The sequence below is a fragment of the Aotus nancymaae genome, unplaced genomic scaffold (assembly GCF_030222135.1).
Source record: "Aotus nancymaae isolate 86718 unplaced genomic scaffold, 86718_ANA_hifiasm-v0.15.2.pri h1tg000020l, whole genome shotgun sequence".
NCBI lineage: Eukaryota > Metazoa > Chordata > Mammalia > Primates > Aotidae > Aotus > Aotus nancymaae.
Window position 1 is genome coordinate 67,895,571 of NW_026988432.1, and position 18,341 is coordinate 67,913,911.

An 18,341-nucleotide genomic window follows, 5' to 3' on the forward strand; every position below is an offset into this window, starting at 1 on the left:
TCTCAATCACTGACTCCTGGTCAGGTGTGTGAGTCTGACCTACCGGGGGCCTTTTCAGAGATGGAGACTGGTGTCAGCCCTTGGGCAGGCTCCCAGGTGAGCCTGCCTTGCCCTACCTATAATCCCCTGCTTTAGGTCATGGTTTTCCAAAGAAGCTCTAGAGCCTAATGGTCCCTGGCAACCCTAAGGCTTCAAGGGTGGAGGGAGGTACCTGTGCTCACTCCATAGTACATTAACTTTTATCCTGTGACCACAACGAGTACCTAAATTTACCTCTTACAAATGGAACCAACTACATACATTTACACAACAGTGGGTTGCACGCAATCTCAGAGTGCAGTTTGTCCAAGTGACCTGCTGAAACACATCACAGCCCCAGTAACTTCACTGTGCCTGGTCTTGCATTTCCTCCAAGCCTTTACCAGACCCCACACAGATGAGCCAGCTCTCCCCTGCCACATCCACATGGCTCATCACTATAGAAACCTCTAGCCCTATACAGTTAATAAAGGACCTGGAAACAGCTGGCTGGTTACTGTAGCATGTTTCCTCTCAAAAAATCCACATGATAAATTCTTTTGATACTGCCCTTTAATTAAAATTATGTTTTAAAAGGCTTTTTTAAAATCACAAACATTTTACATCCTATAACCATTGTAACCGATGCCAGGGATCCCAACCTCAAGCAGAGTAAGGAAATAGGAAGTAAGAGAAGCTTAAACTCAAATGTTGTCAACGAACCAAACATGAGCCACTGGCAGACAGAAATTCAGAGGCAGAGCTGGTAACCTAACTTGAGATAGCCTAACTAATTAGAAGAAAAAGACAGGAAAAAAGGAGGTATGTGTTTTAACACTGGCTTGTTCTTTCATATAATCATTCACAGCAACAACAACAACAACAACAAAAAATATACTGACAGTCAGGTGCAGTGGCTCCTGTAATCCCAGCTACTCAAGAGGCTGAACCAAGGGGATCACTTGAACCCAGGAGTTCAAGGCTATGATCACGCCACTGCACTCCAACCTGGGCAACTGAGTAAGACCTTCTCTCTTAAAAAATACATAAAAAATAAATGTAAATAAAAGTATTTTAAGCCCACCATGTGCTGAATGGATACTGAGGGAGATTAACGTCGATATTTCTGCCACCTAAGTCCATATAAACCTGGATCCCAACAGTTATAATACTCTACGGCCAGAAATTCAATAACTAGCATTCAGTTTTAGGAATCCAACATTTTTTTTCTTTTTTTTTTTGAGACGGAGTCTCGCTCTGTAGCCCAGGCTGGAGTAGAGTGGCTCAATCTCGGCTCACTGCAACCTCCACCTCCTGGGTCCTGGTTCAAGCGATTCTCTGGCCTCAGCCTCCTGAGTAGCTGGGATTGCAGGCATGCGCCACCATGCCTGGCTAATTTTTGTATTTTTAGTAGAGACAGAGTTTCACCATGTTGGTCAGGCTGGTCTTGAACTCCTGACCTTGTGATACACCTGCCTCAGCCTCCCAAAGTGCTGGGATTACAGGCGTAAGCCACCACACCCGGCCAGAATCCAACATCCTTAAGAGATTCTACATAACGAAGAAAAAAGATGCCTTGCATCCAAGGTACTGGTCTTCAAAATCTGTACTGCAGAACTCCAGAGGTGAGAGAGGGGCCTCAGAGCTCCCGCCAGGGTTAAAGAAGACGTCTCTATCTGGGGTTCACGACTCCCTTGGAACTCTATCCAAATTGCTATGTATTTTAATTTTTCTGAACAAAAGATTAATAGCATCAAATACTTAAAAGGTGACCCCAAAAACGTTAAGAAATGCTCATACAGGCCTCCTGTGGGGACAGCTCTGGGACCCAGCTGTGGCAGCCACTGCCGCTATGCCCTCTGGCCTGGGCAAGGGGGTGTGCATGGCTAAGCACTGGTGGTGGGCCAGGGGCCCCATGCAGCTGCCAGTGCCACTTGGCATCCCAGCCTCCTGGGAAAGTTCCCCAGGCAGCTGAGCAGGCACAGGCCACCAGGGAACATCACCACTCCAGGCTTCTTACAGTGGGTCACATTTCTAGTGGGTCCTTCCAGAAATAACAAATGGTTTAGTACAGGGGTACAAGGAGCTTTTCCTGAGCATACGATATTCTTAAGAGGATGTATCAACATGATGGTTGTTAAGATGATGGTAAAAAGAATGAAAACAGGGCTTGGTTTGCTTACTAATAACTGACGGATCGCAGGTCAGCCTGTGCAGCTTAGGGCTTCACGTCTGGCCACATCAACAAATGGCAGAGCCCCCTGACCCCTGCAGACCCTGCCTCCTCTATTAGTGTGGCGAGGATTACTGGGAGTGTTTCCCAGAGAAATACACCTACCTGTGTGAAGGAAACCTTTCTCGCAACTCAGAAATAATTAAATCTTCCACAAGGTGATCTGTTTCTGTCACAAGATCTGCAGCTGATGTTTTTGTTGAGACACGTTTTTCCTCAGTAAGGGCTTTCTTGATGATCTGAAATAAAAGTACAGAAGCTGGGTCAAACATCCAAGCATCCTCCTCCCAGGCAAAAGAATTCTCCACTCCTTTGAGTCCGCTCTGTTTTCAGCCTGCCATGGGGAGGGGGCAGCAGGTGTGGTTCTGTGGGTCACTGACTTCTTACATCACTGACCTCAGAGCTAGTATCACAGCCTAGGCTCTCTGGGTTTCTAGCGAGCCTTAATGTCTCAACCATTGTTCTTTTACAAGACAGACTCACTGCTTGAAATTATTTTGTCCCACCTGTGAAACAATTTTTATTTAAGTAAAAGAAAAACACAGGGGTTTTGAAAAGAGTATGAAACTTCCTCCATAAGAACTGCCCAAAACAAGATCATGTTACACACCTGTGCCCCATATAATCCCATGAATTCAAATTTAGGAGATTTCTGTATAAAGTAAAAGCTTATTTTCCCTAATTCACTTTATCCCATGAAATGGGATATGCCCTCAAATCTAGATTGCAAATGTTCCCACTGAGAACCCGGGAGAGCTAAACTGTGTTTCAGGAACCACGGCCAGCTCTCACTGCTGCTCTGGGTTGGAGCAGCCTCAGCTGTCACAGAGTTCACACAGGATCCACAGGGCTGAGCTCAGACACAGACTCCGCAGCTGTGCAAGCTGCCAACACACTGGTCTAAACCTATCACAGCTAAGCATAGGGGCAAGGACTGGGATGGCTCCAAGAACCCCAGGAAAACCCAAACGGGAAGGGACAAAGAGTGGCTAATCGGTCACTGGACACCTCCAGAGGGACCAGTTCTGGTCCAGCCTGGGCCTTTTTTCTCCTTTTTGTTTTGTTTTGTTTTAGAGACCGGGTCTTTGTCACCCAGGCCAAAGTGTGGTGTCATGATCACAGCTGACAGCAACTCAAACCCCAGGGCTCAAGTAATCCTCCCACCTCAGCCTCCCCAGTAGCTAGGACAACAGGCACTGGTACTGTACCTGGCTAATTTTTTATTTTTTGAAGAGACAGGGTCTTGCTATGTTAGCCAGGCAGGTCTCAAACTCTTAGGCTCAACTGATCCTCCCAACTCTGCCTCCCAAAGTGCTGAAATGACAGAGTGAGCCACCGGGCCCAGCTCTTGCCCATTTCTGTCCATCAACAACCTGGTGTCTACCTCATCATGATGACAAAATCAGGGCACCTAAAAACGAATTCAGAGCCTTCCTCCAAAACCAGTTACACCCCAAAATCCTGTATTTCTCTCAAAAGGACCATCAATTGGCCAGGTACCTAGACATGATGTCCATCATCCTACAAGCTTCTGGTAAGCACGCACTGAGGACCCAGTCATGCCAGGCCCTGTGCTGCCAGACGAAGCACATGGGGAATTCTACAGAACAAGCAGGAGCCCCCGAAACTCAGCCTCCCATGTGCTCCTCTCCATGCGGGACCCACCTGCTCTTCTCATTGCTTGCATCCCAGAGCTGGCCCATTCCATATTGAGCTGAGGCAGTTTTTGTTTTAAGCTTGGTTGCAAAAATAACAGATACATATAATAGAAAATTCAGGGGCCGGCCGCGGCGGCTCATGCCTGTAATCCCAGCACTTTGGGAGGCTGAGACGGGTGGATCACAAGGTCAAGAGATCGAGACCATCCTGGTCAACATGGTGAAACCCCATCTCTACTAAAAATACAAAAAATTAGCTGGGCATGGTGGCACATGCCTGTAATCCCAGCTACTCAGGAGGCTGAGGCAGGAGAATTGCCTGAACCCAGGAGGCAGAGGTTGCGGTGAGCCGAGATCGTGCCATTGCACTACAGCCTGGGTAACAAGAGCGAAACTCCGTCTCAAAAAAAAAAAAAAAGAAAGAAAATTCAGAGTGTGATAGGTCATACCAAAAACAGGCATACAGCGACCACATAGCCACGCCCACTGGGTAGCCATAACTCTAGGACTTCATATTCCTACAACAGCCCCCAGCTCCCACCACCCAGGCCCTGCCTCTGGCCAGGGTTTGCCAGTTCCTACTCACCGCAGCCAGGTCAATTTTATCAAATCACCAATTTGCACACAGCACTCTCTCAACAAATCAAGCTCCACAGGCCTTCTTTGTGACTCACACTCCTCACATGTGGCTCCCATGGCACCTGTCCATGCTCCAGAACCCTCAACTCTGAGCTGGCCAGACAGGCCTTTGGCACAAAGCTTGTCTCATGTGTGGCCACGGTGATTCCGGGCATGTGTGTGTCTCTGTTGTGTATCTATGAGTGTGTGTTCCTTCGGTGTGGGGGAGTCAGGGGGTGTGTGTCTCTGTGTGTATCTGAGTGTGTGTGTGTGTTACTGTGGTATGAGAAGGTGCACATCACAGTAATATACACACACTATGTCTATCTCTTTGTGTGTGTGGTGTCAGTGTGGTGTGGGAAGATGCAGGGGGTGTGTGTGTCTATGTGTGTCTCTTTGGGTGCGTATGGATTTCTGGGTATGTGTGTGTTGCTGTGGTGTGAAGAGATGCAGGGTGTGTGTCTTTTTGTCTATCTCTGTGTGTGTGTGTTGGTGTGGTGTGGGAAAATGCAGAGAGTGTGTGTGTCTCTGTGTGTATCTCTGGGTGTGTGTGTGTGTGTGTGTTGCTGTGGTATGAGAGGATGCAGGGTATGTGTGTCTCTATGTCTATCTCTGTATGTGTGTGTATCAGTGTGGTGTAGGAAGATACAGGGTGTGTGTGTCTGTGTATCTCTGGGTGTGTGTGGATTTCTGGGTATATGTGTATTGGTGTGGTGTGGGGTTGTGGGGAGTGTGTGCATAGAGGCAGAGTGAGAAAGACACCCTAACCAGGGGACACAGCCCCAGAGAGTATATGGCAGCAGAGCCTCTGGGATCTCATGGAAGGGCAGACTGTGGCTGCACAGGTCTGACTGGGGTCTGAAAGCTGCCTTTCTGGTAAGCTCTAGGGTGATCCTGATGCATGTTACTCACTTGAGTAACATGAGGCTAGAGCAGGTTCTCAAACCCCCACATGAAGAGGGCCACTAGGAGACCAAGATGTTCCATCTCAGCAGGCAGGGGTGAGCAGGTAGGGTGAGGGGCTCCAAATTTTGAACCAGCACCCCCAGTGACTCCAGGAACTCCACCCAGGACCACCAGTTGAGGTGACAGTGGCTTTACTTCATGCTTGTGGCATCCCCACATGGGGAACAGCCGTAAAGCTACCTGCAAGTGTGGATAGCATTCCAATCATTCACCCTTGCGGCCTCCATGCAGCAGCTGGATGGGGAATTTTCAGACCCCAATCACATCAGATCACTTTACTGCAGAAAATGATCCAATGGCTTCCTGCTGCTCACAGAACAAATCCCAAGTCCCAGGGCCCTTGGAAAACTCCAAATCCCAAATCCCAGGGCCAGCTCTTCACAGCTCACTTCTGACAGGTCAGCCCCAAGTTGCTCTCCCGCTTCACTCTGGGGTTTTATCACTGATCCTAACCAAATCTGTTTCTGCCCCAGGGACTTCCTGTTTTCTGGTTCTTCTACAACTTATCGTATCCCATCTGAAACCGTCCTTCCTGTCTGTTTTGTTGCTGACTGTCTCTCCCAGGCAGCTCCTGAGAGCAGAGCTCTTTCTGCTTCCCCGCTGTACCTCTAGCATGAGGAATGCTCCCTGGCATTCAACAGGTACACAGAGTTCTTTGAAAGAATGAATAAAACATACACTAGGCTTCTTGAATAGACTATGCAACATTTTCCCAAACTGGAACACGTGTCTATGTGAGAGCTGACCACCCAGGTCCTTCTGTCTGGCTGTTTTTCTGGTTGCCCTGCTAAAAAGATCCAGTGCCTCCATCCACGAGTCCCACCTCCTGGAGCCTGACCACATCTGCTTCATGCACTCTCCTGGCACAGCCAGACACGCTTCCTAAAATACTCACAGTGACCACGCATCTCCCCAGCAGAGCACTTGGTGGCGCCCTGTCACTATATGGATAAAGTCAAAACCCCCGAAAGGGAGCATACAATAGCTTCCAGATTTGTCCTTGCAGCAGAGACCATTTGACCCCAAAAGTCCAGTATCCCCTTCTTCCTTTTAGGAACAGAACCCCCAAGTTGGAGCAAGCACAGAGCCACCTCGCAATCTGCACGCCATGCCTCCCATGCAGATACGTGCAGCCTCGGCACCAAGTCCTGCCCCAGAGGATGAGACTGGAAGCAAGACCTGCAACTTCTGAGTCACATCCTCAAAAGGACACTGCCTTGCACTTCCTCGTGTCCCGTTCCCCCTTGCCACAGGCTACAAAGGAGGTGTGCTGCCTATGCAGGAAGAGAAAACCTTGGAGCAACGAGGGAGAAGGAAGCTGGGTCCCTGGGTGACTTCGTGGAGCAGACCACCCCACTCCCATACCTCTAACTAACTAGACTTCACCTGCTCCTGTTACTGGCCTCTGTGAAGAAACCAAACCATCAGCCCAGCAGCTGTGGACCTTCCCTGATCCCTCCTTTCTCAGCTCCCCTCCCCTCCGAGCTTTGAAAACGCCATGGCCCTGCCACACGTTATCACTCATCCTGGAGTTTCCTGATGGAACCGGCACTGCCGGCCTCAGCCAGCCCACTGTCCTCCTCCCTTATGACTCAGTTCAAACACCACCTTCCACGAAGAGTCTCCAGCTTCTGCAGGCAGAGAGGGGCACTTGCCCGACTGTGACTACAGCACTTATGCAAACCACCAACTGGCACCCACAGCACTTATCATTCCATGCATCTGCTCAACCAGCCTGGGTAAGGAACACTGCCCTCTCTCTCCGTCCACCTCCAACAAGTCATGGTGCAGCCGGCATGGGGGCTGCCACACAGGGGTCTCCAGAAACACCTGCTGAGTGAACGCATAGAGTCCTTGGCTGCTGCACACTGAGCTCACAGTTAACTAAACACTAGAAGACTTTTTAATAGGTACTCTGTGTCACCTTATCTAAGCTCGCCGGTGTTTATGCACTCAGTTTTCCACATTCAAAACATACACAGCTGTGTGTGTGGAAGACATGGGTGCTGAGGGCCCTGGGGACAGCCTGGAGAATGTCTGCTGCAATTCTGATGTGCCCCCCAGGAAAATGGGCCCAGTCATTAAATACAGAGTGGGAAGAGGTATAGGATCAGAGGCAGGACACTGTGTTGTGCTATGCTGTTATTTTTCTCTTGAGACAGGGTCTCTCTGTTGCCCCAGCTGGAGTGCAATGGCGCAATCTTGGTTCACTGTAGCCTTGACCTCCTGAACTCAAGCAATAATCCTGCCTCAGCCTCCCCAGTAGCTGCATCTACAAGCATGTGCCACCATGCCCGGCTCATTTTTATTTTTATTTTGGAGAGGTCAGGTCTCACTATATTGACAAGACTGGTCTCAAACTCTTGACCTAAAGTGATCCTTCAGCCTCGGCCTCCCAAAGTGCTGGGATTAAGATGTGAGCCACTACACCTTGCCTTCATGATCTTTTAAAGTATTAACCATTTTCTGATTTTATTAATATTTATTACCGCAGTTTCTCTGATGACTTTCTTTGTGGGTGTGTTACAAGGCCAGCCACAGGGCTCCAACATGCCTGTGCCTCCTAGCAACAGGGCAGGTGACCCTGTGGCCAGCCTCTCCCACTAGATCTGGCCTCACCATTGGGCTGCTGTCTTGTGTCAGGTGTGCAAGGCAATTCCCACCCAGCCAGGGCCACACACCTCATGCCAGGTTCAAGCCCCCAGGGATGTCCTCCCTCCCACACCTCCATGTCTTTGGACATGATGTCCCTTGTGCCTGCAGTGACATCCCTGGATACCTCCTGCCTGTCTGTGACCTCAGCCTCCACCTACTCCAGCACAGCTCCTCCAGGAAGCCACTCGTGTGGCCGTCCGCCCACTGGTCTGGCTGAGGCCCCTCTTCTGGGTCAGCTACTACATAACCCCCTGTACTTGGCCACTGCCCTGTCCCCTACACTGGATCGTGCACTCCTCCAGGTTGGGAACTCTGCATTTCATCCCAGTAGCTCCAGGAACTACCCTCACCCCAGGCAGGGGGCTGTTACCAGCGACATGCACTCATATGCTCCGGAGGAGGCTTTACCAGGTGTACTTGGGGGCCTTGCACGCACGGGGGCTGCCCAAGGTAGCTTCCTTCAGTCACCAACAGACAATGACACTAAGCTAACCTAAATAAACTCAGAAGGCCCGTCCTGTAGCTCTTCATGAAGAAGATGCGTATGAAAAATTCCCTTCGAGGATGTAATCCTTGTTTTCAGCAGTTTCATAGCATCAGTGAGAATAGAGGGGGATAAAGTACACTCTAGAATCAGACAGTTCTGAATTCAAGTTCTACGTGGGTTCTCAGGGCCTTAGTTTCCTCTTCTGTAATAACAGTATATCTAAGACATTGGGGTGTTTTAAGAATCACAGGAGGTATTGTATGAAAAGGTCTTGGTACACAAACTGATTGATTTACACATAGAACAGTATCAGCTGTGAGAACATGTATCTGAGAAAATTTAATGACTTAGGACAAAAAATAAGAACCTAACATACAGACAATGTGCAAGTTGCAAACGGGATGCTAAAATACTAGGTTAAGAAAAGTTTAATTCACAAATTGTCCTATGCTAAGAGAAAAGCTGATGAAAAGTGCTGTATTTCTAAAATCAGTGAGACTCAAGCAGCCCTGCCCTTTAGCTAGGATCACATCCACAGAGCAGGGGAGCACGTGGGGTTGCTGGTTAAGTTTCCACTGAACCCCTTTACCATGGCTATTTTCCCTCAGTCTTAGAGATTTTAAACACTCATTCCACCAGCAATAAGTTAGGTATCCTGGTTTTTAATTAATGTTTTTCAGCTACTCGCTAACTAAGCATGTACTTCACAGACCCCCTGGCTTGGGTCTCTCCTTCCAGTAAAATTCTGTTAATATATAACGTATAAAATATGGGTCTGAAGTCACTGAAGCCTGAATTTCAAATCTAAAAGAAAAGGTCACCATCAACTCCAGTTTCAGAGACATCCCAGGCTGACATATTCATGGAGATATCCAAATGTCTTCCCTGTCTCATCCCATCTTGGTCTTGTGTTCCTGTCCCATCCGACCTTCATGCCTGTCACTGCAGGGCAGGTGGCATGTGCTCTAGAACCCAGACCCCGCACATCACCCAAGGAGCAGCATACTGGAGCCTTGACAGAGTGCAGTTTCAATAGGTGACGTGTCTTTCCCTCTGTCAGGTCAGGAAAGTAGCCACTGGAGGTGTGCGCCTGACAACACGCCTCATGTGTATGCTTCCAGATTTACTGCAACACCACTGGATGTGGTGTGATGGTTACTTTAACATGTCAACTTGACTGAGCTATGGGGAGCACAGATATTTGCTAAAGCATTGTTCTGGGCCAGGCGCAATGGCTCACACCTGTAATCCTAGCACTGTGGAGGCCAAGGCAGGCAGATCACCTGAGATCAGGAGTTCAAGACCAGCCTGGCCAACATGGCAAAACCCTGTCTCTACTAAAAATACAAAAATGAGCTGGGTGTGCTGGCGCACGCCTGTAATCCCAACTACTAAGGAGGCTGACGCAGGAGAATCGCTTGAGCCTAGGAGGCAGAGGATGCAGTGAACAAAGATTTCACCACTGCACTCCAGCCTGGGAGACAGAGCAAGACTCCATCTTAAAAAAAAAAAAAAGTTCTAGGTGTTTCTGCAAGGGTGTCAGCATCTGCTTTTTTGGGGAAAAAAAAAAAAAAAGCCCTCCTGGGTTCAAGCAATTCTCCTGCTTCAAACTCCCAAGTAGTTGGGAATACAAGCATGCACCACCATGCCCAGCTAACTTTTTTTGTATTTTTAGTAGAAATGGGGTTTCAGCATGTTAGCCAGGCTGGTCTAGAACCACTGACCTTAAATGATCCGCCCACCTCAGCCTCCCAAAGCGTTGGGATTACAGGCATGAGCCACGGTGCCTGGCCAGGTGTCAGCATCCTAATCAGGAAAGTAGATCACCCTACTTCGTGTGGGCGGGCCTCGTCCAATCAGCTGAGAGCCCTAACAGAATGAAAAAGCTGACCCACCGGCAAGTAAGAAGGGACTCTTGGCAGGTGGCCGTGGGACTGCTAAGCTCTTCCTGACCTATGGCCTTCGAACCGGAACATCAGCTCTCTCCCTGGGTCTCCTGCTGCCAACCCACTCTGCAGACTGGACCCACCTGCCTCCTGCCAGGCCTGTTTCTCTGAAGAACCCTGATAAAGGTGACAATCAGTAAACCCTAACAGTTCATCAGACACCCAAGTAATAACATGCTTATCACATGGTGTCACGTGGCACAAGTGGTCAGCATTTCACAGCTGTTCACACATCACAAATCTCTGCGTGACCTCAACCCCAGGAGGAAGAGGAGGAACCTGTCCAAGCAGAGGTAGCTCTCAGGCCAGCCCACCTCGGGCTCTCCAATCCTCAGCACCTCCTTCAGCCTCGTGACTGTATTTCTCCTCACCTTCATCTCTAGTTGCCCTCTACCCTGACAAGCCACTGGCACCTCCCATACCCACGCCAGCAGCCACCCGTCACCCACATCCCAGCTGCATTCTCTGTGTGGCAGGGCCCGTGGCCATGGCCCCTGCCTCCTCTCATGGCTTTCCTCCTATATCCCCACCATTCTGCGGCTCATCTCCACCATTCCTTGAAAGTGGGTGTTTGCAAGCCCTCGGGACTGTCCCAGCAGCTGAGCTCCCTGGAGATGGCCTCCACTTCTTCACACCCTCCCCAACTCCATGGCCTGAGCTCACGCTTACGGAGCGCTTCCTCTCCCCCGTGCTGTTCTGAGCAGTTCACCTGTACATATACTCCACACCGTAACTGAGGACAGCAAAAATTATTCTCCTCATGTTAAAGATGAGTAAATGGAGGCGCAAAGAAATGGAGAAAGTTGCCCAAGACCCTGCAGCTATAAGGCACAGGAAAGGGAAGCCCAGCACCACAGTCCAAGTCCTCCAACGCTGAACAGAGCTGACCCCACGGCTGTAGCCATCGCAACTGATCACTTCCTAATCCCTCTCCAGCTCACATTTCTCTCAACAGCAATGACAGCCCTCCAGCTGCATGAGCCAGAAACCCAGTAGTCCTTTATTCCTGTCTCCCTCAATGTACGACTCATCATCAAGTCCACCCCAACTCACAGCCCCCAAGTGCCACACCCCATCAGTTCGAGCAGGACACCCACCTGCAACTCTGCCGTCCACACAGGGCCCCCAAGTACTGACCTCCTCTCTCCCACCTCAAGCTTCAGCCAAGGGGCATTTCTTGCAGGTCCTAGGCGCTGTGCTCTCTTTTCCCCTTCTGCTTTTCATCTTCTCTACTTCTCCTCTACATCCCTCTCCCCTCCCCAAGACCATAACCGAACTTTCCTAGCTGACTCCTGCTTTTCTTTCTAAAGACACCCTCAGCTGTGACTTCCTCCAGGAAGTTGTCCACATCCTAGGCGCTGGGATGGCCTCCCAGTCCACCTGCACACTGCAGTGACCAGCGACTGGCCAGGTCTGCACCTCCTCCATCACTCATATAAGAGGTGAGCCCAAGGGCAGGGCACCACTGTGCAGACGGCCTCCTCCAGTGCTCACGACAGGCTGGGACAGTGGACACAGGATCCTGAAACTGGCTCAGCCTAGGGACCAAGGCCTTCCCCCACCTCCCACAGAAGAAAGAAGACGCAAACCAGGCTCCAGTCTCCACTGGGCCCAGGAGGGTCCAGGAGACAGGGAGGGGCCTGGACTCCTGAACTCCCGTCTCCTTCTCCAAGTCTCAGCTCCCACTGCCTTTAAACTCCTGCCTTCCTCCACCCCTAAAGCTCGGGGAGTTTGGGGCCTGTATCTTACTAGCAACCTCTCCATCCTCTGGCTGAGTGATTTTACCCACCCTTCTCCCCCAAACTCCAAAGACAGTGATCTCCCCTGGGCAGCGCTTCATTTGGGCAAGCAAGTGACTATCTCAGGGCCACAGAGTCCAGGACTCACTCTTCCCATGGGGATGAGGTCTTTACCAGTCTCTCCTTAAGGGGGCACAGGTCGGACCTCCCTGGTGCCCCAGAGTGCTGAGGGCTAGGATGAGGCTGCCCAGTGGCAGGGACAGTGCCTTCTGCCCTCCTGCTTCTTCTCAGACAGCTTTTTTTAGCAAAGTAGGTAGGAAATGACAGGGACCTCTCAGACAGGGTCAAAGCAGTGAGCCTTGGACACTTGGAGACCATGTGCGGCCCCCGCCCCACCAAAAGGACAGCTGCTACTCTGTGCCTGCCAGCTGCTGTCTCACAGGAATTCTGTCTCTGCTGTTGTCTGAAATGTTGGCAAGTTTTCGAATTTCTCATGTAGGCTGACCCCACCCTGTGGAGCTAAGCAGACACTGGAGGCGTGGACCAGGCAAGGCAGGGGCTCAAGGCCGTCACCACTGCCTCTTCTCCTCCTCCTGCCTCCTCTTCCTCCAGCAGCAGGTGCGCTCAGCCCAGGCAGGAAGAGTGGGGAAGCCTTTTCTGGAGAAATGAACCACTTCAGAAATGACCTCCACAAACTGGCATTTGCGAGGATCCCAAGGAGGAAAACGGGAGCCTGACCTGGGCTCGTCTGATGGCAAAGCCCATCAGCGGTCAAACCTGCTCTCCTCCTGTGCGGGGCACTGCCCTAAATACCATCTCCAGGACCGTGACCTCCACAGTGCATCTCTGCCATCAGTTCCAAATGCAACATCTCCATTTAGTGAAACCCTGTCTTTACAAAAATTAAAAAATTAGCAGGGCATGGTGGTGTGCGCCTGCAATCCTAGCTACTAGGGAGACTGAGGCACGAGAATTGCTTAAACCTGGAAAGCACAGGTTGCAGTGAGCCAAGATCATGCCACTGTACTCCAGCCTAGGTGACAGAGCGAGACTCCATCTCAAAAATAAATAAATAGGCCAGGCAGGGTGGCTCTCACCTGTAATCCCAGCACTTTGGGAGGCCAAGTCGGGCGGATCACCTGAGGTTGGGAGTTCGCGACCAGCCTGACCAACATAGAGAAACCCTGTCTGCACTAAAAATACAAAATTAGCAGGGCATGGTGGCGCATGCCTGAAATCCCAGCTACTTGGCAGGCTGAGGCAGGAGAATTGCTTGAACCCGGGAGGTAGAGGTTGCAGTGAGCCGAGATCACGCCATTGCACTCCAGCCTGGGCAACAACAGTAAAACTCCATCTCAAATAAATAAATAAATAAATAAATAAATTTAAAAAATAAAACAGGCCAGGCACGGTGGCTCACGCCTATAATCCCAGCACTTTGGGAGGTTGAGGCAGGTAGATCACGAGGTCAAGAGATCGAGACCATCCTGGTCAACATGGTGAAACCCTGTCTCTACTAAAAATACAAAAATTAGCTGGTCATGGTGCACGCCTGTAGTCCCAGCTACTCAGGAGGCTGAGGCAGGAGAATTGCTTGAACCCAGGAGGCACAGGTTGCGGTGAGCCGAGATCACGCCATTGCACTCCAGCCTGGGTAATAAGAATGAAACTCCATCTCAAAAAAATAAATAAATAAAACAGTTGAATGAATAGTGATATACTCACATAATAAAATACCATGCAGTGGAAGTTCCCATAGTGCCACTCCAGACTGGCAGCGTCTATGTGAGCAGGAACATGTGAGATGGACACAGGCGCCGGCACTGAAAATGTGTGGATCACAGAAAGAAACCAGATTTCAACTGCATAGAGCCAGAAGCAAGTCTGTGAAAAACAGACTGGCTTATAACTAATGTATAAAAAAATTCATAGAAGGTTCTCATTTGGTGGCATCCTAAAAATGCATATAGCCAATTGTTACCAATAACAAGTTTGAAGCCTAAATTAACTTTTCTAAATTATCAGTAATAAATTTCAATCAGCCAAACTAGAGGAAAGGCTGAATTTATCTTTCTATTCTCCCCATATAAAATATTACAAAACCATTGTCATTCTACAAACGGTATGAAGCCAAAAAAAAGAGCAAAAAGTATTACAGAAATATGAGAAGCAGTGAAAGAATTGTTATTTTTGTGTATTTTGTGATATGTGCAGTATTTCTTAGCATCTTAAAAATTTGTAGATGTGACAATTCTTATTCTAAATAATCTTATATCTACATTTTTTGTTTTCTTTCTTTTTTTTTTGAGACAGAGTTTCGCTCTTATCGCCCAGGCTAGAATGCCGTGGCACAATCTAGGCTCACTGCATCCTCCGCATCCTGGGTTCAAGCGATTCCCCAGCCTCAGCCTCCTGAGTAGCTGGGATTACAGAAATGCACCATGCTCAACTGATATTTGTATTTTTAGTAGAGACAGGGTTTCACCATGTTGGCCAGGCTGGTCTCAATCTCCTGACCTCAGGTGATCCACCCACCTCGGCCTCCCAAAGTGCTGGGATTACAGGCTTGAGCCACCACGCTGGACCAACTTTGTATTTTTTTAAAGAGGACCCCTGAAATTGTCTTAAGTTTCTGGCCCAACGAAACTCCGTGGCACAGAGCCACGGAGTGGGCAGGCGAGGGAATTAGGAGCCTATCCCCTGGGACAGGGAAGCCTCCTAGGATTGGGGCAGAGGAGAGATGGAAGCAGCTTCTCCAGGGCCACCTTGAGTGGAACCAGTGTCTAAGAGAGAAGGGACAGTGCGCCTTTAACTCTTGGGAGGTCCCTCCTTCCACTCCCTCACCTTTCAGCATCTAGAACCCAGACTCCATCTCAGGGGCAACTAAGAGCAGCTAACAATAGAGCAGCAGAATGCTGGGTGCTGGTGAAGGGTGGGCATCTGGGACCACAGCAACTTTGCCAACACGCTTTTCACTAAGGAGGACTCCAAAAAGATCACCACTCACAACCTTTATACCCGAACCAAGCCATTTGGCTAAAGGATGTGTTTTCTCCAGTCAGCACCCAATCGTATTAGAAGACAATCTGTCCCTCTTTACACAGGTTCCGATGACCTTGTGTGGCTTCTGTTTGTCCCTGCTGCAAACCATTCCAGCCATTCCCTCGGCACTGCCCGGCAGGCAGGAAGCATCAGCATAATGTCCGAGGGGGAGCCCCAGCGGCCCGGGCTTCCTGACCGGACTCCTAATGGAAGCATCTTTATTTCAACCCTGTCCAGCGTTTAAAAAAAGCTTTTTTGTTATTGGCAAGTTGCAAAGACATAAAATATCTCTTAAATAAGTTAAAAGTCATAGGAGCCTTAGAACTGTCCCTGCTCTATTGCAAGCTCCTTATGCACATTTGTTAAATAATAACACAAAATTTAAAAATCTTCTGTTTCTTCAAGGATCTAAATTTGAAAAGTACGGAAACCCCTAACTTAACTCACCAGGGTTTACACAGCAGCTTCTGAATCCTAAGCTGGCTTCTCAATGCCTCAAGAAAGAAAAGTTTTTTGGTAGAACCTAAAAGTTCCTCAATATCTGGCTGATGCTTGCTCTGGAAGGAAAGCTAGGAGGCAGGAAAGGAGGGAAGGAGAGCCCGTGTTTTATGCACACAGCAGACCTGCTTTCCAGGAAGAACGCTTGCACTGAAGCTACAAGCTTCATCTGCCTTGCAGGAAGGTTTAGGGTCCTCCTTTTCCTACAGGAAAGGGTCAGGTCAAAGGATGGAGTTTCACAACACTCTTTTACATTCATTCATTCTTTACAGGCTGAGTCTTGGGTCCTTAAAACCAGAGGGAAGGAAGGCCCTTCAACAAAAAAAGTGTCCACTTAGTAAAAAAAGGATTAGAAGATTTGCACCAAGGTAAAGCACTATCCATACTTTGTGACAACTCATTTCAAATTTAAGATTGCTAACAGTCTGATTTTAATATCTAGGGAAAACCGGTACAGCATGTTCAAACTACCAGACCTCAAAAAAAAAAAAAAAAAAAAGAAAGAAAGAAAGAAAAAGAAAAAATGCTATTTAAAAATAAAAGGCCAGTCTGCCCACAACAACACACCTCATGTCCCCACATTCACGGAAACAGTCACATCTTTTTTTTTTGAGATGGAGTTTTGTTGCCCCAGGCTGGAATGCAATGGCGCGATTTCGATTTCGGCTCACTGCAACCTCCGACTCCCAGGTTCAAGCGATTCTCCTGCCTTAGCCTCCCAAGTAGCTGGGACTACGGGCGTGCGCCACCACGCCCGGCTATTTTTGTATTTTTAGTAGAGATGGGTTTTTACTATCCTGGCCAGGCTGGTCTCTAACTCCTGACCTCAAGCAATCCACCCGCCTCGGCCTTTCAAAGTGCTGGGATTACAGGCGTGAGCCATCGCGCCCGGCCCACAACCACTACTTAAGAGGCAAACATGGAGTAAGCCATCTTACAGCGCTGGGAAAACCAACACTCGCTTGCCTCCCAGTACTGACGATGTGTCAGGCACTGCTGAAGGCGCTGAGGAAAGTGGAAGGAACAATCACAAAAATGAAAAAGAGAAGGGAGGAGCTGCACTCCATTTTAAACCTGCTCCCTAGTTTTCGGTGGCTCTGTGGCTCGGTTTACATCCTTCCGGGCAGTGTACTAAGTTCCTCCTGAACTCAGAATCCGTGCCCACCGCGAAGTGTAGCCACTTTCAGGCTGTGGGTCAGAGTAAGTTTGGCCTGAGGATGCTGGAGCCAGGACAAACTGCAGCCCAGCCAGATCCCTACGCGGCTGGGGCTTAGCCCCAGGCTTGCTCCCGAGAGCTGAATCCATTCATAGGTCCCTAAAAATCAGCCCGGAACGCTAGCCCTGGAGAGATTTCTACTTTCTGACCACTTGCTCAAACGCAAAGGTCATGTTAGCCGCTCAACCCCAAAGCAGAGGGGCTCGCCCCCCGGGATCCAGGGCTCGGGAAGGGCGGGGAAGGTGTGTCCAGGACACCAGCACAAAGGCTCCTTCACCCCGCAGCGCCCTGCTCCCTCAGGTGTGGACCCCTGGGGCCCGCCGGCTGCGCGCCAGGACCCCGCCGCTCCAGGCGGCTCCTGCGGCCCACGCGCTTCCGCTCCGCCCGGAGTTCCGAGCTGAGCCGCGGCGCTCACCTGTCCCGCCCGCAGCGCCAGCTGCACTGCCGCCTGGAAGCACTCCTCCCAGGGGCCGGCCGCGGGCACCGCCTGGTCCTCACCGCTGGGCTTCATCGCTGCCTCGCAGGGCCCTGCCACCTCCAGCCCCCCTCGGCGGGACCCCGGCTCCCACCAGATCCCGCCGTCCCGCCGCCAGGCTCCACACTCCCTCTGCCTGCTCCCGCAGTTCTGCGCCTAGTCCGCCGCCTGTCCCACAGCAGCGCGGGCGGGAAGGGGATCCAGCGGGCCGCGAGAGCCGCGCGTTCAGCTCCTCGCTCTCCGCCCTCCGCCCCGCCCCGCCCCGTGCCAAGCCCGGCCCCGCGCCCGCGCCCCTCGCCCCGCCCCTCGCATGGCCAGGCCCCGCCCCCTCCCTTCTCTTCCCCGCCCCTTACCGTTCCAGGCCCCGCCCTGCACCCCCACGCTGCTCCTGGCCCCGCCCCGCGCCAAGCCCGGCCCAGTCCTGCACCGCCCCTCCAGCTCCCAGCTGCGTTCCACGCCTGGCCCCGCCCCTCCGGGCTTGCTCTGAACACCAATCAGTGCCGAGCCTCGCCCCTCCCCGCGCTTCATCTCTGGCCCCGCCCCTTTCTACCCTCTTCACCCTCCCCGTTCGGGGCGGACCCAACCCCTCCCCGTCGTGTCCCGCTTCGCAGCGCGCGTAGCAGGCTCCGAGTCCAACTACTCTGAGCCTCGAGCCCCGCCTCTCTCAAGTAGACCCCGACCGGGGCCCAAACCCCGCCCCGTCACCGCGCGCTGAGACAGGCCCCGTCCCGGTCCCCACCCCCGGCTCATGCTGAGCTCCGCCGTGCGCTGGGTGCTGCGCGCAGAGGGC

The 18,341-nt window shown here is 50.8% G+C and overlaps 1 protein-coding gene across 2 annotated transcripts in view; it reads right to left on the minus strand.

Annotated features, from left to right (window-relative positions):
- Nucleotides 1–17,748, minus strand: part of IMPA2 (inositol monophosphatase 2) — a 55,484-nt gene extending 37,736 nt beyond the window's left edge. Inside the window, exons 1-2 of one of the 2 annotated variants that reach the window (XM_012470063.3) lie at nucleotides 17,492–17,748; nucleotides 2,357–2,490 (exon numbers count right to left, since the gene is read on the minus strand). In XM_012470063.3, coding sequence (XP_012325486.2) covers nucleotides 2,357–2,490; nucleotides 17,492–17,587 — 230 coding nt within the window. In that variant the 5' untranslated portion in view covers nucleotides 17,588–17,748. Of the gene's footprint in view, nucleotides 1–2,356; nucleotides 2,491–14,045; nucleotides 14,307–17,491 lie in introns of those variants that run through there. The other variant, XM_012470064.3, reaches the window with a different exon arrangement.
- Nucleotides 17,749–18,341: the final 593 nt, after the last annotated feature.